At 38.7% G+C, this 26,460-nt stretch overlaps 1 protein-coding gene across 1 annotated transcript in view; it reads left to right on the top strand.

Annotated features, from left to right (window-relative positions):
* Positions 1-2,122: 2,122 nt before the first annotated feature.
* map2 (microtubule-associated protein 2) overlaps positions 2,123-26,460 on the top strand; it is a 31,195-nt gene continuing 6,857 nt past the window's right edge. Inside the window, exons 1-7 of the mRNA XM_055149902.1 lie at positions 2,123-2,330; positions 11,148-11,252; positions 11,382-11,456; positions 18,231-18,261; positions 21,675-21,705; positions 24,633-24,768; positions 26,112-26,439. Coding sequence (XP_055005877.1) covers positions 2,123-2,330; positions 11,148-11,252; positions 11,382-11,456; positions 18,231-18,261; positions 21,675-21,705; positions 24,633-24,768; positions 26,112-26,439 — 914 coding nt within the window. The remainder of the gene's footprint in view (positions 2,331-11,147; positions 11,253-11,381; positions 11,457-18,230; positions 18,262-21,674; positions 21,706-24,632; positions 24,769-26,111; positions 26,440-26,460) is intronic.

The raw sequence follows: 26,460 nt of genomic DNA, 5'->3' as shown, positions 1-26,460 counted from the left end.
TACAGCAGTGAGCCATAGTTTAAGGTAATAGCTGCCTGTCACCTCCATGCATTAGTTTCCATTGGTTTTAAATGTATTTTATAGATACAATGGGTGATGATAAATCTGTTTTTATTACTAACCACCATGGTGCATAACACTTTATTCCCTCTCTTATTTCTGTTGACTGTATAACTGCCTTATAGCTACAATGGTTTTCAGCAGTACTACTTACAATTCTACTACTACTACAGATTGACCGATATATCAGGCCAATATTTGAACTTTTTAGCATATCGGTTATCAGGCTTAAAACTCCAGCATATACCAATAGTTTGTGTCAGTCAATCTGAAATCTAAAAATACCCATAAAACCTTGCTATATTAATACTTTAATATGAAGAGATAGCTGCACAAAATGTGACTACACAGCTCTCTTATAGGTTTGTGTGAAAAAGCGCAGTGGGTCAGTTTGTAGAAAATTTAAATGACATAATTTGGGGAAAATAAAATGAAAATCAACCCCATATATTACCCTAAAAATATGGGGGTCATGTACAGTTTAGCTTTAAGCAAATAATACTTAGATTTTTTTGCCTGCACTAGCCTTGAAAAAAACTGTTTTCCAAGTTATCCTACCGTTCAGTAATTTGCATTCCAATTCTTTTTAAGTTAAATGCCAAATGCCCTCCCTGGTCCAACAATATCCAGCCAAGTGTAATGCTGGCATTGACGTTTCTAAACAATTGCACATTCATTCAGTTGAAAATCAATCCTTAGTTGTAGTCCTGTAATATTGTCCTTAACCTCTTCATGTAAACCTAAGTTTTATGTGTTTTGCATTAAGTCAAGGACCAAACATGCATTCCTTCCCCTCCATTGATTAAACACTCCACTGAACCATTTATCTCCCCATCTGTCCCACCGCTGTCCAGGACTTCACTGGTCTCTCTGCATGACCTCTCCTCAGGCGATTATCTGGAATAATCAATATTTCTCTTTTTTTTTGCTGCTGCTTGATCTTCTGTCCTCTTGTTCAAATCAATCGTGTAGAAGCAAAAATCAGGAGGACATTTCTAATACTTCAAATCCCTGTGTTTGGTTTACAGCCATGACTGCAAATGTCTGACAATGTAATCTCGCTATACTCGGCATAGGCCATTGTTGATACAGTTTCTACAGCTACTTTGATGTACCTTAGCAGCGTCCAAGGTCTGTGCTGTTCATTTGTAGTATGATTCCAACCTGGGCCAAGTGTGGAATAAGCCATTACATACACATAAATCAGGCGGTTTTCATCCTGCGCCTGTCAACTGCTCACACACCCAAGGACGTACAGGCACTTCTGAACTGTTGACAGTGAAGCTGTGGCAGGGATGAACAGGCGATAGTTGTAGCTATAGGCATGGGGACTATTCCACTGTAGTGTCTCCATTGGACTCGACTATATATAGTTATGTGTTATGTGTTGTTAGTGACAACATTTAACCTGTGGTAACGATGCTGCAAATGATACTTTCAAGTTTGTTAAGAAGGGTATTCATTTGGCATGTTTTAATCCTAGTTTCATATTTCCTATTAATTTACTTGTGCACTCATAATCCTGACAATGTAAACTATATACATTTTATTGCAAAAACTCAAAATCAAACTGTTGATAGCGAGGGAAAAAAGCAAGGAAAAAAAAGTAATTTTAGACAGCTTTTGTGCAAAGGTATAATAACTACTGTAATGCATTTACCTTTTTAATCAGAGTGTTGCAAGAGTAAAATCTCATGTGGCAAAACAGACAACAGAGCAACAGACGACAGAGCAGAAATAAAAGGGATTAAATGAAATTAAATGAAAAAGTCAATTCCTGCCTGGATGACAGTAAATGATTAAATAATAATACTACTACAATAATATAATAAATACTCTTCTCAAATCTCCTGAAATGAACAAACTACTCATGCTTTGTTACAACTCCTTTATATATATATATATATATATATATATATATATATATATATATATATATATATATATATTTTTTTTTTTTTTTTTTTTTTTATTTATATATATATATATATATATGTCTTTTGTCTTTCAGGATATAGGAGAGTCCAGCCTCTGCTCACTCTCCCCTGCTGCTAACCCCAGCATGGCAGACAGTCGACAGCCTGAAGACGGCGCCCCCCAGTGGAGTCCATCAGCAGGGCAGGAGGCGCCCAGTCCCATTGGAGCTAATGGATACTCCTCCTCCTCCTTCAGAACATGTCAGACTGGGACCATCATGAGTGGGGGTCCGTACACAGCCCGAGAGAATGGATTCAATGGAGACCTAACTGGGGCCCATGCCATTACAGCAGGTGAGATGTACAGTGAGGAAGTTTTCAACATGATACAAAAGTCAGTGCGTTTTACAATACAACAAATATGTCTACAGTGGGAATAGATTTGATGTTTTTTCCTTCCATATTCTGTATTTTGATTTTTTTGTGTAATAATTCTGTGTGGATTTTGCATATTTTCTGTGATTGTCAGGAATGAACCTAATACCATAACCAGATGTCCAAGTAATTTCCTTTGTGGATCAAAAAAGTCTGTCTAAGTCTAAGTCTAACTCAAAGATAATGCATTTTGTGTGTAAAACTTAATGTCTGAAATTAGTTATGCCAGTCTTTTAAGCTATGGGCAAGCCTTTGTTTCTAATATAGTCTTTGTGTTAGAGTGAATTTTGACAAGTATTTTTAAAATGTGCCAAAAAACAAATTATTAATTTTTTGTTTATGTCTTAAATCTGAAATTCTTTCTTGTACAGTTGCAGAAAATGGCTATTTTCTATTGATAATGTTACAAACTTTTGAAAACAGTTGACCCTGTGTAATAGACCTTTTTCACAATGGCCGGAAGTGCCATGATATAGGGTAAACATCACTTCTAGTTAATGCTTTTCTATGGCAAAATATCTGTGGAAATGTTTTGCGCTATTTTCCACCAGTAATTCATAAATAAGCAACTTGTTAAAAATCTGTTTCATGATGTAGATAATAGCACAGATAGATTTGTGCAGTTCAAATGCTACAAATGTTCACAGATTGCATGTCGAGCATTTAAACTGCACAAATCTCTCTGTCTATGCTAATATCTACATCATGAAATAGATTTTTTATTTTAATTCTACAATCAGTCTGAGTTAAAAAATTACTTATGTTTTAATCATGACCATAATGGTAGTTTTGCCCAGGAGTAGTTCACTAATGCTAGTCGTTGTTAGCCTTTAACTTTTCATCTTTGTTACCTTAATAGTTGTGAATAAATTCTTCATGGACAGAATATGTCCTTTGTCAACCTTGTTAGATGAAGATTTGGTGTTGGGGTAGACAGATCTATGAAGCTGGTGGAAAATACGCGAGACATTTCCAATTCAGCTGTTGTGAAAAAGATCTATTTAGTAAGTACATGGTTCAGCCACAATATTTGCTTTGTCTATACTTTACTATCCAATTATTTGCTGATATCAGATTTTTTGAAAGCTTGAGCATCCCCATTTAAAGGTTGTATGGAGGATTTTTTTTTGTTTCAAATTGTCAATGATAGCATTATAGAGGTGCAGTAGCCTTGTAATTATGATGACCAAAAAAAAGAGAATAAAAATTCATCAACTCTGGACGTGGTGGGGCTAAACATTTGCCAATAGATAACAACATTGCCTCGTTATCTGTTAGCTGACAGGCTGTCAATCAATCTCCCTACGTTTCTAGCGTAACTGACTTGCCTGCGCGCCGCCGGTACGTGGTTTACGTACGCCTGTCACGCAGTCCACAGACGCAAGCCGCACAGACGCTGTTTATTCCACCAACGCAACAGTTCTTAGCGGCTTTTTTTGACCTATATCTTCCTCGCAGTTAGCACAAAGTTTGTTGCAATGGCAGACAAGAATCCGGGAGCAGTTAGCCGCAAAAGAAAGTCCGTTTTTGAGGTCGCTGAAAGAAGAAGACAAGGGGAAAAGCAGCGAAGCCAAACTAAGGTGATTCTTGAAGATTCATTCCAGCGATGGCGCAGCTGAAGCAGACGCAGGGTCTAAAGACTGACGCATTGGTCGCCAAATTACTCCTGGACAGGTCACTTCTGCTTATTATGAAAACGTACTTTATTTCCAAGAGCTAGACAAACGTTTTTCAGGACACGAAAGCGATATCCTATGTCTGAAAACGTAATTTTCAAGGCAAAGAAAGAGTCCGCTTGCTGCTGCGTGTTGTAGCTAGTTCATTCGCACTGAATCTCCGCGCAACCTTCTCTGCACCCCTTTCCTGCTCCTGTCCCCGCTGCCCGTTCCGCTCTTCCCCCTGCTCCTCATTTCTCCGGGCACGGAATCTCCGTGCACCGCTCCCCTCTCCTCTCTCCTCTCTCTCCCTGCTCCGCTCTTCTCCCTGCTCCTCACTTCTCGTCCGCGCACGAAATGTCCGCGCACCCGCTCCCCCCGCTCCTCACTTCTCCGCCTTGCCTAACCAACACTGTAGTTAGTTGTTTACAAGTCATGTGCAGCGCACCGGCTGTAAACAAACCTGTTTCTGGCGTAAAGAGGAGGCGGGAGGAAGCGTTTCTACGTAGGGAGCTGTAGGGGAGGGGGGGTGGTTTCACGAATGCGCAACATTTGAAAAAGGACAAACAGTCGTTGGATTTCTCGTTCCTTGGAAAATCCTCTATACAACCTTTAAATGAGTTCAGTCACTTCACCTCTGAAGTGCTGATAAAAATTTTAGAAAACATTTACTCAATAGTAAAGGTCATAGAATAGGCACAATCAGACGGAGGACATCTGAAGGCCCGAGGTTCTGTTAAGATTTGTTTTATGCATTAAAATTAGCTAGAGCAGACAGGAAGTGACTGTGATGAAAGAAAAGCATGGAATTTCTTGTCAATCAGTATATTTCTTGTTTCAGGCAATAGCTCCAGAAGAATTAGTTCTTAATTAGTTTTGCTATATTTCATACGTAAAACATGTTACAAATTGAAGGATGTTTGTAATGTAATAAAGTAAAACTGTCTTGCCCCAGTACAGATATATTGTAACAGCAGCTTTTTAAGTCAAAATGAGACCACTGTGTGCTGTTTGCATTATCTTGATTTTATCGTCTATGAACTAGGAAGTAATGCTGGTGTGTTGTTGGCTAATGTGAAAAACTCCAATTAATTACACATTAATAGGCTTCAGCAAAGGCCATTGGATATTGAGCACAGAATATCGACAACAATGCTGTAAATACTTAAATATAGTATTACACAATTATATATAGTACGCTTTGAATCACATTATATTCTCAGAAGAAACTTTAATAGTTTTGTATAATTTGGCAAAAGTCACGCAGTCAGGTTCTAATTTCCAATATTAAGAAGTTCTAATTATTTCCACCTCATTATTATTTGGTGGTATGATTTCATTTCACTTTGTTATTGTGCATGGCTTGTGTTGTGCGTGGGTTAGCACCCGGAGTCCTCCCTGGAATCACATACTGTTATTAAGAGTGCTGTAATTAACACATAAAATCTGCCTCTTTAGCCCTTACCCCGCTCCCCGCCATGAGCTACAGTCCTGACAATAATGTACCAATGGTGTCGCCATGGCAACTGCTCCCCTACAATTTGCTGTGCTTTTGTTCTTTCGGCCTGTAGCTTCCCGCAGACAAGACAATGCAACAATCAATGACAAAGCCCTGCTAAATTCTCCACATATCAATACTGTGACTCATTGTCCAAGAGCTTAATATGCCAGGTATTTTATGATCTCATTGACAGAATATACTGAGAAGATGTATCTAGTTTTGATACTAGTTTTATTATCGCTTAGTGTAGTATCTAGGTATAATTATTTTTACAAAAATTAAGCACGACAAATAATAATACAGTTGTGGCTACAGCTCTGTGCTTTTCCATTCTATGTAAAGTGTGAATATCCAGTGACTAAGAGAAAAAAAAAAATCTGGTTAATAATGTCACTAACTAAAAATAGTGACACTTAGAATTTTTGCACAACTACTAAAGTCCGCTATCAGTATCAGCATTATATAAGACTAATATATTATTATTGGTAGTAGTAGTAGTAAAAGCTTATGGAATCATGATCTTTTTGCCATATTGCTTTTGTACGTTATACATTGATTTAATGTATTATACTTCTGATAGAATGGAGCTAATTGCGTGTAGGATGCATTATAGTCTCTTATAGTCCGCTTACTTTGCACTGTGATACTTGGCAGTGCTGGTTAAGTACTAAGACAGAATGGGTAGCAGAAGGACTGATGCAGACAGTCTATTTGAAATGCTTCAGGTACAAAATGACACTTGAGGCTGATAAAAGATGAGAACATTCGCACATAAAACACCAAGTGAGAGAAATAATCGTATTCAATATAAAGTGATGACAATAGAAAGTTTCTGGACTCAAGATACACTATGTCTGCCTTATCAAACACCCAATTTTCCCCAAAGCAATATTAACCCCACCAATATTGAACATGCTGTCCACTGGAGCATTGTTTTCTATCTGGTTTATAAATGAAATCACTTGAAGGCTTCCCATCTGTACATGATTTCCCAGCGGTAGTAGCACAATGGCTGTTCAATTCACAACTAAATTGATAAAGAGCATAATGTCTTCATTGCCATAACATGTAAAATTGAGTAGAAACAAATCAAATCATATGTTGTACTATAACAGATTTTGTTGAGTTTTTGAAACTTAATTTAAGATGCACTGCATAACATTTGTAGTGGAGGGTTCACCACATGCTTGTCTCCATGGAAATGTTATATGTTATATGATATATCTATATCTATATCTATATCTAGAAAAGTAGGTTCAGCACTATGCTACAGATTACAGATTACAGATCAGGTCTGTGAAGACTCATCCCTATTCACACAAGGAGTTACTGTGTTCTTGAGCTACAGAAACAGCCTTAATGAATAAATGCTAGATGTATATGTTTAATGTCATACCATGGAACATTCCAGGGAAAGCAATAAAATTTCCATAGAGCCAAGCTGGTAGAAGACCCTCTACCAGAAAATGTGTGCGGTTACCTTTAATAACACTAACAATGTGATATTTGCAACAAGAAACTGCATTTTGGTGATTGTTCATAAATATTCATCTGTACTATTTGAACACAATGTCAAAGAAATATGATATATATTCACTAGTTGTATATAGAGTATAATTGATCTTATATGAGCAAATTGCTGTGATATAACCATGTTTGTCCTGTGCTATGAAAAGAGGACTCTTACAATTGATGCATGTTTCTTCCGAATAACAATGGGATACAACTCCGCGGCCCGCCAGTCTGTTGCCATGGTGACCGCTGGCTTCGCAGGTTGTGGTAGGTACTGGTGCCGGGTATCGCACCAAATGGCACTCTCTCCACTCTCTCTGTGCCCTCTCGATCCTGCAGTGCATGTGTGCTAAATGTGTGTGTGTGCGGCAGTCTGGTTGGTAGCGACTGACTCAGGATTTTTAGTCGATGTCTTTACTGCTTTGAGAGGGGAGCGTCTCTGCTACTATACGAGGTAAAAAACATATTTCACCATTTCACCTCACCTAGGGAATACAATTGTTTTCTGTCTGCATGTTGTTAGCCTGCATTATTTGTATAGATAAATAGTTGGTGCATGCTGCTTGCTCTTGTGTCATATCCAGCCAGTGTAGTACATTTGATGTGACATAAGACTTGTCAGGAAATTGCTGAGGCGACCAGACAGCATTGGTCTCCATTAGTGGCTCAAGCATCAAAGACAAGGTCAATTTTACAGGGCACTAACTTTGTGTGTAGGTGTTTGAATGTTGCTTTTAAGACACAAAATCCATTAACCAGGAGAACAGAAAGGTGCTTTGTTTGTGGGTAATAAGGACAATTTACCTTCAAACTGGACAGTCTTATGGCAGCTTGAAATACCACAACTTTGATTATTGTGAAAGATAATTTATTCTTGTTACATAGTCTTAGGATAAATGCAAAAAGATTGTTATTTTATATATATATATATATATATATATATATATATATATATATATATATATATATATATATATATATATATATATATATTATATATATATATATCCTCTTTAGACTAAATTTGATGTCATTTGTGCCTTCCATCCATCACTGAAACTTTTACAAGATTAATTTAACAAGTATGCAATTATGTGTCAACCTCTGAGTGCCATTTACCCATATTAGATGAAAGACTTCACCCTGTAAGCTGTAACACGATTGCACAGAAGATGTTTATTGCCGTTCAATGTTGGAAATGGGGTCTTTGAAATTATGAGTGGGCAGTGTTAAGTGTTCTCAGAAGTGTATTTCTGTGTGTGAGAGTGTGGGCGGGGATTCATCATAATTTGGGGACTGAAATCTGTATGCTGTCACTATATGAGGATCTTTCGCTTCGTGGGGGACTAAAAATCAAGTAATTTCCTCAATTTTAGATCAACACCATGACAGGAATGCATCTATCCAGCTTTTCAGTTGCGATATGAATATCAATAGTGTTACTTTAACTGTCTGCAACGATCTATATTAACTGATCCCAATGTAGGGACAGAAAATGGAGCATTTTTCCCTAAAAAAAACTGTTATTACACAAGAGAACCAATCATGTTATGTAACTATTATTTATCCTTCAATTTCCTACTGAAAAACTCTGTATGAATAAAAGTTCAAACTTCATGAGATGTTTTAGGCTTTAATCAGCCTGTAAATAACCTTTCACATCTCATTTAAGGCCTACTAGCTGAACTGATATCATGAAACTGATACCCAATCCAATTTGTGGGTACCAGTTGCAAAAACACTGTTATTGTGTCCTTCGGCAAGGCACTTCACCCACATTGCCTAGTATGAAAATGGTATAGAGGTGGTGTTGGTCGGAGAGGCCGATGGCATAGATTGGCAGCTTCGCTTCCGTGAGTCTGCCCCAGAGCAGCTGTGGCTACAATATTATCTTACCATCACCGAGTGAGTGTGGAGTGAATGAATAATGCTCTTTAAAGCATCTTTGAGTGTCCAGAAAAGAGCTATATAAAACTGATCCATTATTGTTTATTATTATTAGTATTATTAATTAATGTATCGCCACCAATATTGAGTACCAGTTTTGGTATCGGTCCATCACTACACCATGGTTTAAACCGAAGATATGGGTAAAGATAAGTTAAGCAAGTAGTAATTATATTAAGGTTATGATCAGTCTCCAAGAAATGAATGCAAGTCAATGTAATGTCCCAGGCGAGCACAGAAATCTAACAAGTGTGAGACTGGATGTGTGAATGACTGCCAGCTTGTTTATGTATGTGGGTTGACGTTGGATTAGAATAAGGTCTTCAAACAGTAATGGTAAATAGAGCACACTACCATCCATACCAACATATGAACAAAACTATATTAATGCCCCTACCTAGTGCAGATTTGGATAAAATGCCTCAACTTTTCAGCTAAAAAATAAATAATTGTCAACTAATTAAATAAACTTGAAAGGCACAGGCAATGCAGGCCTCTAGCTCTAGCTAGTCTAGCTCAGGCTGTTCATGAGCTACCAAAATCATGCTATTCAGGGTAAACAAAACCACATTTTTCCAGTGCTCTCCCAATATGGCTGGAGTATAGGTCTGTTGTATAGTATTCACTCCATGCTGTCCAATTACTTACAGATTACCTAGATCTTATATAGTAAATCTGTAGGGATGGGATGAGACACAATTTCCACAAGATGAGAACAAGGCAAGATAATATTTTAACATAAAAAATGAGTAAATTTCATCATGATTCAGTTTTCAGTTCTAGCCTCTTGACTTTGTATTTATTAGATTTAATATCTTTGTGTCTGTTCTAGTAGTTTTTTCATGTTATGCTAAAAAAAAAAAAAAATGCTTAATGCTATTTTTTACTTATTGTTTTATTTGCTCTTACTTATTGTTTTATTTGCTCTTACTTAATTTGCTCTTACTCTTGTCTCACGAGATCTTGTGGCATGAGAACTTGTATCATCCCGATGTACTAGTATATATTTTATAGCTGCATTATATAAAATATAATAATAAAAACCTTATGAGACAATCAGTCTCATTCAGTGATCATTCTCCATTTCCTTATATTTTTCTGATTCTGGTCTTTCTCATGTATAGTGTCAATATCAAATGTGATGCACTTCTTAAGCTGTCTTGTTAACTGACCAAAACAATATTGGACAAAGCCTAACTTCCATGGCCTATGCATCAGGAACATCTATTACAAAACTCAATAACTCTAAAGGTTAAATCGCTCTTGTTCCTCAGTGCCACCTTTTTGGGGGGCTTCTTTCTTTGTTGCTATGGCGACAATAGGAGCTTTCAGATGCAGCTCCCTGCAGCTTCAGAAATGACTGCATGTTATCACTTTCCCACTGAGTCCCATCTCTGACATGACAAAAATACAGCGAGATCTAAGCCACACCTCCACAAGACAGATAATTACTGGATGTTTTTAGAGCTGATTTTCCCCATGACCACTCCACTCAACAATATTTCTGTCAGATTCACACGTAGGAAATTGGTCTGTTTCTGTTAGCAGTCAGGGATCTGAAGACAAAAACGTATAGCATTAAACATATTGATTGTCATGTATAGTTTTTTTTAAATAATCAAACACCTGTAATTGAGTAAAGGTGAGAAAGGCACTCAAAGCCCTTTACATCAAGGAACCACTCGCCTACTCACACATACATTCATACACCAGAGTATGCAGACACTGAGGGTTAAGTGTCTTGCCCAAGGACACGACAACAGCATTCATGTGTGACTGCCAACGAAACCAACATATGGGTCAGGGGATGTGCCAATGACGTTCATGTTGAGAGGGGAATTTTAACTGCCAGCCTTCAGATAAGTAGACAAGCACTCAACTCTGGTACTGTCCCATACTGTGCAACATTCCAGGCAATGTTGTAGCACACACATTGAGGCAAGCATTTGTTGGAAAAGTTACATGATGTATCTTTAAGTGTCAACGTCTTGGCAAAACTGATGAAAAATTATGTTTTTCTCCTCAAGTTGAAGTTATTAAACAGATTTTTGTCTATCTTGGTTTGCAAAAAGCTTTTCTAAGACATATTAGACTAACATAACATAATGCATTTCTTTTCAGAGCAAGTGTCAGCGAGGATTGTGCAGGAGGTGACTGCAGAGGCTGTGGCTGTGCTCAAAGGGGAACAGGAAAGTCAAAAGCTGCCATCAGGTGAGCTGTCAAGCAGTTTAATCCTTTCAGACATACTCTCCTTATTAATATGTGACATTTAAACAAGTCAAACTCCTATTCACCCCAAAAATCTAAGAACTTTGCATTAAAAATGTTGCATTATTATATATTTTTTCATTTTAGTTGAAGACACCACAAATTTGCCTCCGTCCCCTCCCCCCTCTCCTGCTGCAGAGCACTTTGGACCACTGGAGCAAGGTAGGCTAAAGATAACTGTACCAGGCTAACATACAGAGATTGGTTCTGTTTGTGAGTGTAGGTCGTGACCGGAAACTGGAAATAGCCCCCTCCTTTTACACAGGGGAGACAGGCCACATTGCTATCAACAAAAAAAGTATTTGTTTATCAGCATGTTTTTGTCATACATTATTCTAAATATGTTTGTCCTTTTCATTGCCATCTGCACTCCTGTATTGTCTATCCACCATCAGTCACTTTGTCGTTTGTCTGTTTTTGCATCCACTTCTCATGGGAATATTATGTCTGTAGATTTCTATAATTGATGATTTTAATGTTTTGGATTAGATCATTCTTTGCATCATGTTTTGCATGCTAATAAGATTTTTTGTGTGTACTAAGTTAAGCCACTATTTTTGCTTTGAAGAGCTCACAGTGGGCTATTGGAATAAGTGCATGTAAAGCTTAACTTTCTGTTTTGTTTTTAATATTCAATACTATAGAAAAAATGTATATTTCTTATATCCCAGTACAGTCCGTGCACAACCAGGATTTGGTTTTCTAGTGTCTCTGCAGTGATTATAATGAACATGATAATAGTAGGATCTTACATAGGCGATTGTGGAGGATTGAAGGGTGTGTGGAGAGTCAGACTCCATAACATTATGGTCTTTTATATGTTCTTGAGCTAAACTTGGGACTAGGACTTGTGGTGCTGCACCGTGCAGTGATGAATGAGAAGCTGTTCTCACAGAACCAGGTCACCCTTCCTTTGCTCGTCATAGTCTCCCTGTTTGTGTCTTTCCAAAATGTGTCACCTGTCAACATTCAGTGAACACCTCTCTCTTCATTCCCCACTGATCTTAGTGTTTACATTTGCCCTCTCTTGGGCATTTCTATTTTACAATATTCTCCCTTTAACTGCAAAAAATGTCCATTCCTGACATTGGACCTTTAAATAATTTTTCTGCATTACAAATTATTGTTTTGTTGTATTATAAATTGTCATGCAAACAGATGTACATCTGTACTCATTTCATGTACAATGATTTAGTACATTACATTTTCAGTTGACTTTTTCATAGATGGACATTTTTTGCTTCTTTTGTTCCTCATGTCTTTGATTTCATTTACCCTCTTCTTCCTCTTTTAGTCCGTGTGTCAAATTTCCCTGCAGTTCTTCTCCTTGTGTCTGTCTTGTTGTAGATGTAGGGGATGAGGAGGAGGCAGGCCCTCTCAGACGCTTCCAAAATTCTCGGGAGAGGTGCAAGTTCCTCGCCCCCTCCATCTCAGTGTCCGTGCCCGAGGACGACCCCTACCACTCCGACGAGGAGTACTATGAGCACCCCTTGTTCAGCCCAGAGTGGACGCACTCGGGCCCTCGCCCCACTGGGCAGGCCGTGGCCTTTAGACAGATTGAAGGTGAACCACGCATGGTTCATTTGTGCCATTTCCCTTCATCTGCTCTCTCTCTCACTCCCTCCATCTCCTCTGGGTTTCATGATCTTTTGCCTTGTGTCTTCTTCCATGACCTTAGACCTTTTCATCCTCCCGTTCTCCCATCTCTTCGTTCGTCTCTCCCTCCGTTTGTTTGTGGCCTTGTGTCTGTGTCGTGTTTGTCTGCTCGAAATATGAGCACTTTCATGTCTGTCACCCTCCTTTTTAATTTTCTTCACCATGAGTCATTGCTACCTGTGGCTTCTGTACAGTTTACCCACAATCCACAGACCCACGTCACACTAATGCTCCTCAAGACAAAAGTCATGTAAATTAATCTTGTATAATTAGACCCTGCAAAGAGGAAGCTGCAGGGCTTAAACTGCATTAACTGTGTGATATCATGCATGTCTAATGATTCCCATGCATATTACAATATGAATACTATCCAGGCAACAATCAGCTAAGTTCTTTCACTGTTTTTTCACTGGTAGCAACAAGAATTTTAGCTCCCACACATCCCACAGAAATACTTTTCTCAGTAAAAGAAGGAAAGTAAAAGGCAGATATGACGTTGATAAAGCTGTGCATTTTTTCCCATTAGCTTTCCAAGAACCACTTTTACATAACTCAAATTAGCATACTCTGTGACAAATCCAGGAAGGGTCTAACAAGCCCAGTGGGGGAAAAAAAAAAAACACTTTCACATTTCTCACTACTCAAGGAGGAGCCTGGGGGTAAAACTGGTCCAGAATTACACTAATACGAAGAGGGTTAGAAAGACAGCAAAAACACTCTGGAACTGGCACTGGCACTTGTCCATTTATATGAGTACCATTCAGTAGACAGTAGACCAGTTTTAAACAATACATTACAATGCTGTGCTTATGTGTTTCCATTTTATTACTGATCTAAATGATCAAACCACTATTATCAGTTCTCTTGTCAATACAAACAGTAGCTCGGACAGTCAACACCTGGATCAAGTTAATGTGAAACAGCAAGAAGATCTGGGCACTTCTGTAATAACTTTTGTTGACATTAGTTTCATAAACACAGTAGTTTGTGAACAAACTCTAGGATGAGATGAAAGTATCCATCATAAGTTGTGTTGTCCCATAACCCAAGTCTGTGTTGCCTTAAGTCTTACTGTGTCCCCTCTTCCCCTGTTCCCTGAAGAAGAGACCATGGAGGCTCTCACAGCTGAGTACGAGGAGGAGGAGGTGGAAGAGGACAGTGCAGAGGCTGCTCTTGATGAGCAGCAGTGGAGCGGGGACGAACCTGAGCCGGACAGCCCCCAGCCCGAGCCCTTAGAGCAGGCACAGGCCTCGGGCCAGGCCCAGGATGAGCATGAAGCAGCAGCTAGTGCTGCTTCAGACAGCTCCAGGAGCTTAGAGGAGGAGGAGGAGGAGGAGGCAGAGGGCGAGGAGAGCCTAGACACAGGTGTGTCCTGTCCTCTGCTCCCCATGCATGCATGCTCTGCAGTGCCGAATATAGGAGCGAAAACATGTCTGAAAAAAAATATTCTGTATATAACATACAAGTGAGGTGGAATGGCAAGAAAACGTCTCTGCGCTATGCTGCGGCTGAGGCAACACAGGCTTGTTGGTGAACTTAGTCATTCTATATTCTCTGTGGTATTCTTGAGCTTTGAATTTTGTTTTAATGTTGTTTTTGGACTGGCCATTTTGCTTTCATGAAGTAAGGTGATGCTTAACGTTAGTGTGCTTTTGCCAGTAGCTATGAGCTCCAGGTGTTTCATGTTTCCATATATCTTAGTATCAATGTTTACACTTTAATACCTAACTAAACATGAATCACTCTTAGATGATTATGCTTGAATACATATTAGCAGATATTTTGCCTGACTCATGTTTAGTGCAATCATCTATTGTCCTCCATATGCGCTTCATGTCATTCTTTGTATGGTATACAATCTATATACATTTACACGGCACGGTAGCTTGCACTCATGCTTCACAGTAAGCAGGTTCCGGGTTTGATCCCTTTCTGTGTGGAGTCTGCATGTTCTTCAAGTGTCTGAGTGGGTTTCCTGCAGGCACTTCGGTTTCCACCATCAACCCCCCCTCCCCCCAAAATATCATACACCATAAGCCCATGACTCCAGGAAGAATAGCTGTGTGGTAGCACAGCTATTGGAGGGCAAAATGAATACAAATACAATACACAACTTAAACTCTAGAACCTGTCAACCTCATTACAATTAGAAATTGAGCAAATGCAATTTTCCATAATAAAGAATGACATGTTGTGTTCAGTTGCATGTGTATATGCTGTTTATATAAATCCTGTTGCCTGGTTTCCATCACTCAGTTCCACAGTGTCTCCATGCCGATTCGTCACATTCATTTCCATGTTGACATTCATTTGTGACTTGGTGGACCCCACACACCCGCCGTTGTTCTTCTGTGATGGCCATGTCATTGGGCTGTAAGTTTCTAAAAAGCTTTGCCTTTTGTCCAATACTAGCTTAGTGCAGTCCCTTGGCAATAGACATTTGCAGTTAGAGCATGCTGTTTACTTAAAGGCCTTGTACCTGATTTTTTTCCATTTTCAAACAGCAAAAGACTGACCTAGTTAATCTTAAACCGTTGGCAGTGGTCCAAAGTAATTTCTTATGCATTCCTAACATCCAAATTCTTTACTGAGTTTTTTAGCATTTTTCACAACATTCAGGAGGCAAAGCTGGGTTACAGCACTACTAACTACTACATCCAACTAACTAGCCTGTTAACTGCACACCAGCGCAAGGTTAAATACAGACATTACATAGTAACCTCTTTTCACCCTCTTTATTTTACTTTACTACATGAAAAGTCTGGTACATAGCCTTTAATTGCAGTTATATTTTGTCAACAGCCAACTTACAGATGTCTTTACAGCCTTGAAGATGGAGTCAGAGAAACAGATTGATGAGAAAAGTGGTTCCATAAGTCCTGACAGCATTGGATCTGAGAAGCGTCCAGACGAGCCGTTTGAACCCCCCATGATGCAGGAGTTTTTCGCCGGTGAAAGAGTTGTACCAGAGAGCCCAACAATGGACATGCCCGCTTTTGTAACCCCAAATGTTTCCAACAAAGCCAAAGAATGTGTCCGGTCCTTCACTCTTCAGCCTACATATGGTGAACCAATCACAGTGACTGAAAAACAACCATCTGTAGAAGTGGTGGAGTTTACGAGTATTGCAGAACCTTCGGATTTCTCTTCCATGTCGACCAAAGTTGAAGGAAGTGACACAAAGGATAGGTCTGGGATGTCTGCTTATTTTGAGACATCAGCCATGGATGAAGAACAGTCCCCTCAATATAAAGGTGAGGGTTACTATGAACTAAGTAGATCTGGAGATGAGAAAGTTGAAACCAAGGCTCCGGAAATTAGCTACAGCACCCTTAGTGAAGCTGATAAAACTGAAACTAAGAAAGAAGATGCAAACGTATTAGTGCCTGATAGGAGTAACGAATGTCGTCTTTCTCCTGGTAAATTGGCCTTAGAGCAGAGGAGCTACTCACTAAATATCACTATTGGTGCAATGGATCCAAACAAACCTAGAAACTTCTCCCCTTTAGCATCCGATATCCTGTCTTATACCAGCGGCAGTCTGGATGAATCAGCAGACTACCTCCCAGTCACTACTCCAGCCGTAGAGAAGGCACCAACTTTTCCACCTTTCATTATGGAAACCACTTCTTCTGTTACTGAGTCTTCATCACCACCAAAAAATATCACTCCTGACTCAAAGTCCAGCTCCGAGCCAGAGTCCCCGCAATCCCCAGAACCAACCAAGACCCCCCCCAAAAATGGTGGTGTAATGGCTCAAGATTTGCCTGAAATGTTAGATCTGGCTGGTAACCGTTCAAGAGTGGCTTCAGACAGTACTGAACCTGACACTAACAGGAAAAAGTCCATACAAGGCGATAACAATACTTTAGACGACCCAATGGCTAGCATGGTTTCCGGTCAACTAAGTCCAAGAAAGAGTGATAGCCAGTTAGAAGAGATGGGATATTGTGTTTTTAGTGAATATTCAGGGCCAATGCCATCTCCTGCTGATGTTTTTAGCCCAATGGAGAATTCAGGGCAATTCAGCCCAACTGTTCTGGAGGAGAAAATGAGTGAACAAGCGAGGAAATTAGCAGTTAGAGATACATCTTTAGAAGATAAGGGACAACCTACTGGGAGTGGTGATTCTTCTGAAACTGAAGAGAAGAAGGAAAGAAAGGACTCTAGCCAAGATCAAGGTAAAGATGATATTGTTGATACAATTTTGTTGGAAAAACAAACAGAGTCCTTTGTAACACCAACTGTAACTGTAACTCTCGAAGAAGGCGGTAGAACTGAAAGCGAGAGTGAAAGGCAGGCTAGTCGTGAAGGGTCAGTGTCTGAAACCGAAATTGCAGATTACGAAAGGCAAATACGCAAATTGGAAATGGAGGATCGGCCCTTGAGTGTGGAGGAAGAGAGAGAGCTACAAGAGCTACGAGAAAAAGTGAAATTAGTCCACCAAGAAGCATATGAAGAAATAGACGCTGAAGATGTTTACCAGCTAACGGGAGCGGCCAAGGATCGTATTGCGAGGCCAGTCAAAACTTCACCAGCATCTTCTGTGGAAAGCAACATCGATGATGACAAACTCCTTTCTCCTGTGTTGTCTCCGTCTAAAATGAAGCAGAAAGAATTGTATGGATCTCCCAAGAGATCCCCTTCTCCTACAAAAGAGGATAAAGAGGAGGCCTTACGCAAACTTAAAGAGGAGCGAGAGAGGGAAGAGGCAGAGAGGAAGTTAAAGGAAGAAGAAGAAAAGAAATTGAAAGAGGAAAGGAAATTGAGGGAAGAGAGAGAGAGGGAAGAGAGAGAAAAACTTGAAGCAGAGAGGAAGTTACAGGAGGAGAGAGAGAGGGAGGAGAAGGAAAAGTTGGAGAGAGAGAGGAAAGAAAGAGAGGAACTGGAGTTAAGAGAAAAGGCCGAACGAGAGAAGAGAGAGCAAGCTGAGAGAGAGGAGAAGGAGAGAGAGGAGAGAGAGAGGAAAGAGAAAGAGGAGAGAGAGAAGAAGGAGCAGGAAGAGAGAGAGAGACAAGAGAAGGAGGAGAGAGAGAAAAAGGAGAGAGAGGAGAAAGAACGGATGGAAAAGGAGGAACAAGAACGACTGGCCAAAGAGTTACAACAAAAGCAGGAAGAAGAGTTGAAAGAGAAAGAGAGATTGGCCCAGGTGGAGAAGGAGGAAGCAGAGAAAGCTAGGCAGGCCGAAACACACGCTGCCATTGAGTCAGTCGTTACCGTAGAAGACGATTTCATCACCGTGGTACAGACTATCGACGAAGCTGATGAACCAGGCCACAGCGTCCGGTTCTCAGCTCCCATTGAAGCCGAAGCTCTGGGGGTTGGGGTGCATAAAGACGAGGAAGAGGAAGAGGAGGAAGAGGAGGTGGAGATGGCCCAAGAGGCAGAAATGGAGGGAGGGAGTGTGGAGGAGGTGTGTGAGGTGCCTGAGACTCCAGTCAGTCCAGAGAAGGAGACAATGGACACAGAAGAGCCCACAGAGAGTTATGACAGAGACGAGACCACAATGGATGACTCAATACTAGACAGCTCCTGGGTGGATACACAAGGTGAGGTTATGTATAATTACAGACAGAATGTAATTAGCAGCAAATATTAAGTATTTAAAAGACATGACATTGTAAACAGACACTTGTCACTTGTACAGTCAAATCAAGCCTTTTTTTTTTTTTTTGGTAATAGAAATACTTCTGATGTGTTTAGTGCATAGCTTAAAGGGCCCATATTATGGTGTTTTCGGATCTGTATCCACCTTGTGATGTCATGTGGTAATACAGGAAGCAGCACTCCACTACACCATACACCTTCACTAGAATTATTTTATTTTATTTTATTATTTTTTTTACAATAAACTATCCATCCTTGTACGTATATAATTTTTTTATACAACTCAAAAGTTAACAGTTGTCCCACATGTTTTGCAGATGATGACAAAAGCATGGCCACTGAGCAGATCGAGCCTCTGCCTAAAGTTCAGACTCCAGTTAAACAGCCTGCAGTGGTCCAGAAGAAACCGTCTCAGGAGAAGAAGACAGAGAAGCAGGAGAAACAAGTCAAACCGAAAACTAAAACTACTAGACCCAAAGGCCGCATCTCCACACCTGAACGCAAACCTGCCCGCAAGGAGCTCACCTATGTCCCCAGAGAGGAGGTTAAGAAGAAGAAAGGTGAGAGTGATTTTTCAATTGACAAGGTTGTTTGTATAATGTAGAAGTTATTACAAAACATATTTCATATTACAGTAGACGGGTGGAAAAAAATTTAGAAAATATAAATATTGCAATCACGGCATTTATTATACATTGTTAGACAAAATTAGTAAAACATGGCAACATTTGGTTCTTTTTTACAGTATTGTTTTATTATATATTAATATTAAAATTTGCATATCTTCAAAAACAGCATTCATGATAATATAAAAATGTCAATGATCTGCCCAGCGCTACTCCAGAATGATAATACCTAAAATAAAACCTAATAATGATCATGTTAAGATAAACAAAATGTGAGCGTTTTGGTTTAAAATGTAAAGAGCAGGGTTTCCAGTTTTATCTGATATGCCGTACAGTGATGCTAGCCTACAACATTTGCTTACTGCTTATTATAATGTTTTTGTCAGCACTTGTGAAGAAGACAGAGATGACCAAAAAAGCTGAAGTTCAGACTCACTCCCCCTCCCGGCGGACTCCACTGAGGGGGGCTGTACGTCAGACCCGCCCCGTTCAAGCATCACTCGTGTCCCAGGAGGAGAACCACAGGTGACCCCCTGTCCTGTCCTGTGTCGTCCCTGTCCATGTCCCTGCGTGTCCCTGTGTGTGGGGCATTCAGCCTCTGAGTCAGTCTTGTCTCACCTTCACTGTCACCTTCTGTTTGGGTTACACACTTGTTTGTTTTGTCCTGAACTATAGTTTTTGTTTTGTATTCATCTCAATAAATGCCTCTCCTCATTTTTATGTTTTTTTTTGTCTTGCCTTAATAATGTTCTTAATTTTTTGTAAATAACATTCCATTGTCCTAGACCTAAACCAGATCATTACATATTAAACACTCTTTTGTAATATAAATAACATTTATTTACATTTTAAATGATGTGGCAAACGGGGGCCAAATTATGGGTCTTCAGTACATTCGTTAGTCAGAGCGTATATATGGCTGAAATGCTATTGTCTATTCACTAATATAAATGATCGGGTTTGATATTTATGAATTTACCTTTTGGATATTTTAATGTTAATATTACAATGTATCAGTAGGAAAAGTGGCCCTGCCCCCCCCGTCTGTGTGGATGACATCATCCAGAAACCAACAATTATGAACTTTGTAATTATAGACATTGTGAGGACCCCTCCATGTACTGGGCTCTGGGTATCTATTACGCCCCTGGTGGCAAAGGTGGAGTGGGTTGAGCATTCACCCAACCAGAGGTTGACCAAGTGTGTGCTATACGGGTCTAGGAGGAAACACACTTCATCCTCATTGCCCATTCCCGTCACAGTAATTTAACGATGGCTTGTAACAGGAAGAAGATCCCGCTGGAGGGGATAAGAAAATTGAAAGTATCTTCTTTAAGTTCATCCCTGCCCCATATTTATCACACATGTCCTAACACATATTATGGCAGTATGTTTGATCAGTAAAAAACATAAACTCCTGACCTCCTGATCTTCGACAGGAGCAAATCCACTCTGCATTTTACAGCCGCTGGTTGCTAGGAAACTGGTGATTCCGAGGTTTTGTTCTTAGGACGTGACGCTGTAATGGCTCCGTACGCCCCTCTGTCCCACAGGCAGTTTGCACTTCATTTTCCCCCAACGTCCCAGCTCTGTGTGTGTGATGAAAACGCTGTACTCTGCTACTGCTGCAGAGCCCTAATTAGCTTGTTTTCCAAGGTTGACTTATGTAATACAAAATCCTCTATTCTCTGTGATATCCTGCCAAATCTCTACACAGCAATGGTCTCAAATCCACAACCTCCCCCAAAGCACTTGTCTTCTTTGGAAATGTTGAATTCATTGTGCTTAAGTTAAAAGGATATCATGTCTTCATAGTGGCCAATAAGCTAGTATAAATTTTATAACATTTTCATATTTTTTACCCAAACACCCCAAAGATGAAAAACTGCTAGGCCTCAGGTGAAAGTAAAAACTTTATGCATTAGTTGTGATTGAAGGTGATTGATTCTATTAATATATGAAACAGTCAGTTTTTTTCAGTTCGGATACCGATATCGATATCGATACCAGTGTAGGGTTGGAAAATGAAACATATTAATTTATTACACAAGAGATGTGTTACTTATCCTTCAAACAGCTTTGTATGGATAAAAGTTCAAACATTATGAGATTTTCTAAATCAAAATCAGCCTGTAATTAGTCTTCTTTAGTCTTTAGCTCAATCACAGTATTGGCTTAACCAATATCATGGAATCAATACCTGATCCAGATTATTTTTCAGTATCTCTACCGATATTCAATACCAGTATTGGTATCTGTGCATCCGTAGTATGAAATAAACATTGTAAAAAACAAAAATGACACGCTTTTTTTTTAAAATCTTCCCACAGTTTATAATTATATCTTTCAGACATAATGTAACCAAGAAATTACCTAAGATATAACTAAAGTAGTTATTTGGGATATTTCATTGCTTTGAATGTTTCTCCATTCACATTGTTTTTTGTTTTATTTTTTCAGAGACGTTACCAGACGGACGCCAACCTCTCAGTGTTGCCAGACAGTCCCGAGACAGAGCATCGGTGAGTAACTACATCATCATCATCACAGTAGTCTGCACTGCACTGCACAGCACAAACTCATACACAAACAGGGCTGTGAAAAGACCATTATACTGATCTGTGTCCTCAGGAGCAGGGGGATGTTTAATCTAGAATAGCCTCAATACTCAATACCGTTTCAGACACCATGATGATAATAAAAAAATAAAAACACGATTTTTTTCGGTGATAGATTCTGATTTTCAACATAAATAATAGTGCTTTCATTTATGCCATTTTCCATGGACATATGGTTAGGTCTCATACTTTTTCTGATACAACTTAAGATCTTTCCAAAGCTTTTCAGGAAAGGTTCATTTCTGTCCTGTGAAAGTGACTTTAGTATTGATACTTGCTCAAATGAGTATCTACTTTCGATACTAGTTTTAGTATTGATTAATGTCTGATTTTTAATATTTTTGACAATAGTGTCCAGAACTAGAACAAGACCAAACCAAATTTACATAAGCTCAAACCAAGTCCAACTGAATAAATTGTTTATTTTAAGACATTTGAAAACAATGACTTATAACATAGATGTAATAAAAGCAGCATATCATCATGAGGTTGCCTGATTCTTTGCTCCTTAAAAAGTTTAGCTCTAACCCTACCTTCTACATGAATTCTATTTCTTTGTTTACTCCATTTTGTTTATGTAGGCTGCTCTTGCTTTTTGGAAATGTGTGTTGTTTTGTGGTTAATAATGGGCTTTTTACACTAGACACATCCATTTGAATAGTGCTTTGTGTGCGGGTGTTAGCTCGCCCTGTGACATTTCTCCAGTAGCTGTGGTCGTGACTTTATCTCACTCTTCCATCGCAGTAATAGCCAGCACTGAGTCTGAATAACAGGTTCTGCTTATACTGAATGTCATGGCATATTATAAGAGCAAAGTATACTGTGAAAGTTTTTTAAAAGCTCACATTAGTATTTCTTTGTCCATAATATATTACATAAGACACTCCTGTTTCTTCCTTCTTTTTTATTTAAAATTTTTTGCTATTTACTATTGTGGCATATGTCCACAACACCATTGTAATGTAAAATGCAAGTCTATAAATGTCTAATGGTTTGCAAATGTTACAGAAACATATTAAACAACATAAGTTTAATTTATACAATTCAAATGTTTCTGAAAATCATAACTGTTAAGTCTATTTAAGTAATAACACATCTCAAAAAGGTTGAGACAAAGGCTACAGTCATCTTCAAATGTAAGTTTCATAAAAAAATGTTTCATTCATAAGAACACCTTAATATTAAAGGGCCTATTTTATGATCTATGTTATAATATTGTTCCCTCATCAAAAATATACCCGGAGTTGTGATTTGTTTCATTCACACAATGAATTCTTCTCTCTCTCTTCTCTCGAACTGAAAACACTTTGTTCCCCCTTATGATGTCATGGTCATGTGGTTTTACAGGAAGTGCTCCACTGTTTTTAAACTCCATACACCTTCATTAGAATTGCTATTCTCTAATGAATTAATGGTAAAAGGTATCTGTTGAAAACTACTGTACCAGTATGTGACATTACAAAGTGAAATAGATCATTTTGAGCTTTGGAGGTGTAGACATAATAATAATTACATGTGTGAATGAAACAAAACACAACTCCAGTATGTTTTTGAAGAGGTAACAAATTATAATGTGGCTTAAAGCTCACAGCAATCCATTTTGTATAATATAGGACCTTTGACTGGGTTAGCTGGGTTTAAAATGATGTATAATGTGTGTGTGTGTGTGTGTGTGTGTGTGTATGTATATATATATATATATATATATATATATATATATATATATATATATATATATATATATATATATATATATATATATATATATATATATATATATATATATATTATATATATATATATATATATATATATATATATATATATATATATGTATATAAATTTTAAATATATTTTAAAGATGTGTTCTCTCCATCAAATAATAATCATTGTGAATGTATGATTATTTAAAGGTAACTAATGTAACTTTTCTATGGGTCAGTCCATCACCTGCCTGTCTCTCTTGAGCTGCTACACCTTTGCATAGATCTTCTACAACATATATAACTTCATGGAAACAAGGAGTAAGAATGCAAGGTGCGGTTTTGCAATAAAAAGACTTACTGCATAAATGCAAAAATGGAAAACTGCAAGCAAGGCTATAACATCTCAGCTGAGACAAGCAGATGGTAGACCCCCAAGCCCCCACCCACCCTCACCTGAAAAGTTACATAACGCACCTTTAATTTATGTATATGTAGTGTGTAGATCTGATTTGTGAAGATCAGATTTGGTCCTTGTGCATGTCAGTTTTGTCACTTTGTGTCTTGTGTTTTGTGTTTTTCACTGGGACTGACTCCATCTTAGTGCCATCGTTCACCACTAACAAAGATCCCCACCTCCATATCCAGACCAGCTGCTTCTTTAGATAAAGCAACCTCAACTAAACCTTTCCTATTTTTATACAACCGCGTAGTCAAGGTATGTTCATCATAGAAAAGATTATCCTATTAGGCATGTAACATTATTGGCCATATTATGACATATCATACTGCATTATTTTTTGTTGAGTTTTGCAGTATATTGAATGATAATGCAGTATATTGAATGCTAATATGTTGCAACAGTATTGTTAGAAAATGCATAAGAAACTAAATACACCTTGATCCTTTGCATTATTAGTAACATTTCTACTCTTTCTACAGTTTTGTAATATTGCACTATGGGTTATAATATGTTAAACAGTTAGGCCTGCTTTCAATATTGTTACATCCCTAATTAACTCATAACAAAGGCTATCAAATGTAATTGCTCCTTAGTTAATAGCCCTTCTTATTGAATTACATTGAGCATAGCAGACACATACAAAGATGCACTATGTCTCCACAAAGGATGGAGGGTCTCGAAGCCCCATTCGGAGATACGCCCGCCCCACAGCCACATGGACTCGCCGCGTTCACCAAGATCACGAGGAGAGCTCCACCTCCATCACCAGCTCTGGCTCCACAGCTCCACGTAGACCTACATGTAAGGCTGATACACTCAACTAAACTAGGACAGCATTGTGAGTTGTAACTTTTTTTATGAAATATCACGTTTTACTTTGCTAGCTTTTCGGACTGAGATGAGAGCAGAGTTTAGGACTGGACGGGCTCCAATGACAGGTAAAAACTAGTCCTATAAGCATTATCTGTTGTTATAAATAAATTGATGGGGAATTCACAGGTTTTTAAAGAACATTTAACTTATTCTTTTTTGTCAGCAGTTAGATCCAGAAATTGGCACAACTTTTCGCCATGTTAAAAAAAAAAAAAAAAATCACGGTGTCACCTTTGTGCTGACAGAAACTTCTAACTATGCCCATTTTTGTTTCATGTGAATTGGCCCTGTATTTTCTGATGTATGTAATAATGTTTCCTCATGAAAAACATGCCCGGAGTCAGTAGCGATGCTACCATAAGGCAAAAGCAGGCAGCTGCCTAGGGCCCCCAAACCAGGAGGAGCCATCATCCAGTTGCCCTCAGTGCTATTAATGGTCGAGGCCTCAGAGCAATTTGATTTTCTCTCAATATGACATTACAATAATTATAAGAAAATATAATAATCATATATAATGGATATCAACAAAAATGTAACTGTACTAGCAAAAAATAAAACTACTTTCAGCTCTGGTTATCTAGTAGGCTACCTAACTAATAAGACAAGTTTTCAATCCACCATAATTCACATAAATATATGTGCATGTCTCAAGAACAATGGGGAAAAACACACAATAAATATATATTTAAAAAAACAACAACAACAATACAAAACAAACAAACAAAAGGGGGGGGGGGGGATTTTGTGAGGGCACCAAACTCAAGTTTGAACAGGCCCCTCAATTGCTAACTCCACCACTGGCACACACACCTTTGTTTCATTCACATGTGTGATGTTATGTCGTAATACAAGAAGTGCTCCACTGTGTTAATAATAATCATTTCACAATTTAATAATTTCACCCCTGGAATTTCTGATCTCTACTGAACTAAAGGTAAAAGGTAGCTATTAACTAAAAACTACCGCTTCATGACATCACAAGGTGGAACAGAGCATTTTCAGGTTTGGAGACTAATAATAAAGGGTTATTCAAACAAGTGGGAATGGAATGAAACAAAACACAATTCAACTCTAGTTATGTTTTTGAGGAAGTAACAACATTACAACATGTCTTAAATTTCACACAAATACTACTATACTGTAATTCTACTAACTATTCTAGTTTTCACACCTGCCTTTTTGCTAAATGTTAAACTACATTATAAGCATTTGAACCCAACCTAATCTATTACACTGTGTTGGTTTAACTGTTAAATGTGCCCTGTATCTAGTCACACAGACAATGCGCTCCCGTTCAGCCCGGAGTGGTCACTCTACACCTCGGACCCCCGGTTCTGCAGCCGTGACTCCCAGTACTCCCCCCAGCTACTCCTCCTCCTCCAGGACCCCCGGGACCCCTCGCTCGCTCAGTCTCATCTCACAAGAGAGGAAGGTGGCTGTGGTCCGCACCCCACCCAAATCTCCCGCTACAACACCCAAACAGCTCCGGATCATCAGTGAACCACTGCCTGACTACAAAAACGTCAAGTCTAAGATTGGATCCACAGAGAATATCAAGTACCAGCCTAAAGGTGGACAGGTAAGACTATTACCTCAAATGTATTACTGTTATATATCTAT

Source organism: Boleophthalmus pectinirostris, unplaced genomic scaffold (genome assembly GCF_026225935.1).
Source record: "Boleophthalmus pectinirostris isolate CB_2022bp ecotype Guang Dong unplaced genomic scaffold, ASM2622593v1 HiC_scaffold_1, whole genome shotgun sequence".
NCBI lineage: Eukaryota > Metazoa > Chordata > Actinopteri > Gobiiformes > Gobiidae > Boleophthalmus > Boleophthalmus pectinirostris.
The sequence above is the reverse complement of the archived record's forward strand: the minus strand, read 5'-3'. Positions and strand labels throughout refer to the sequence as shown.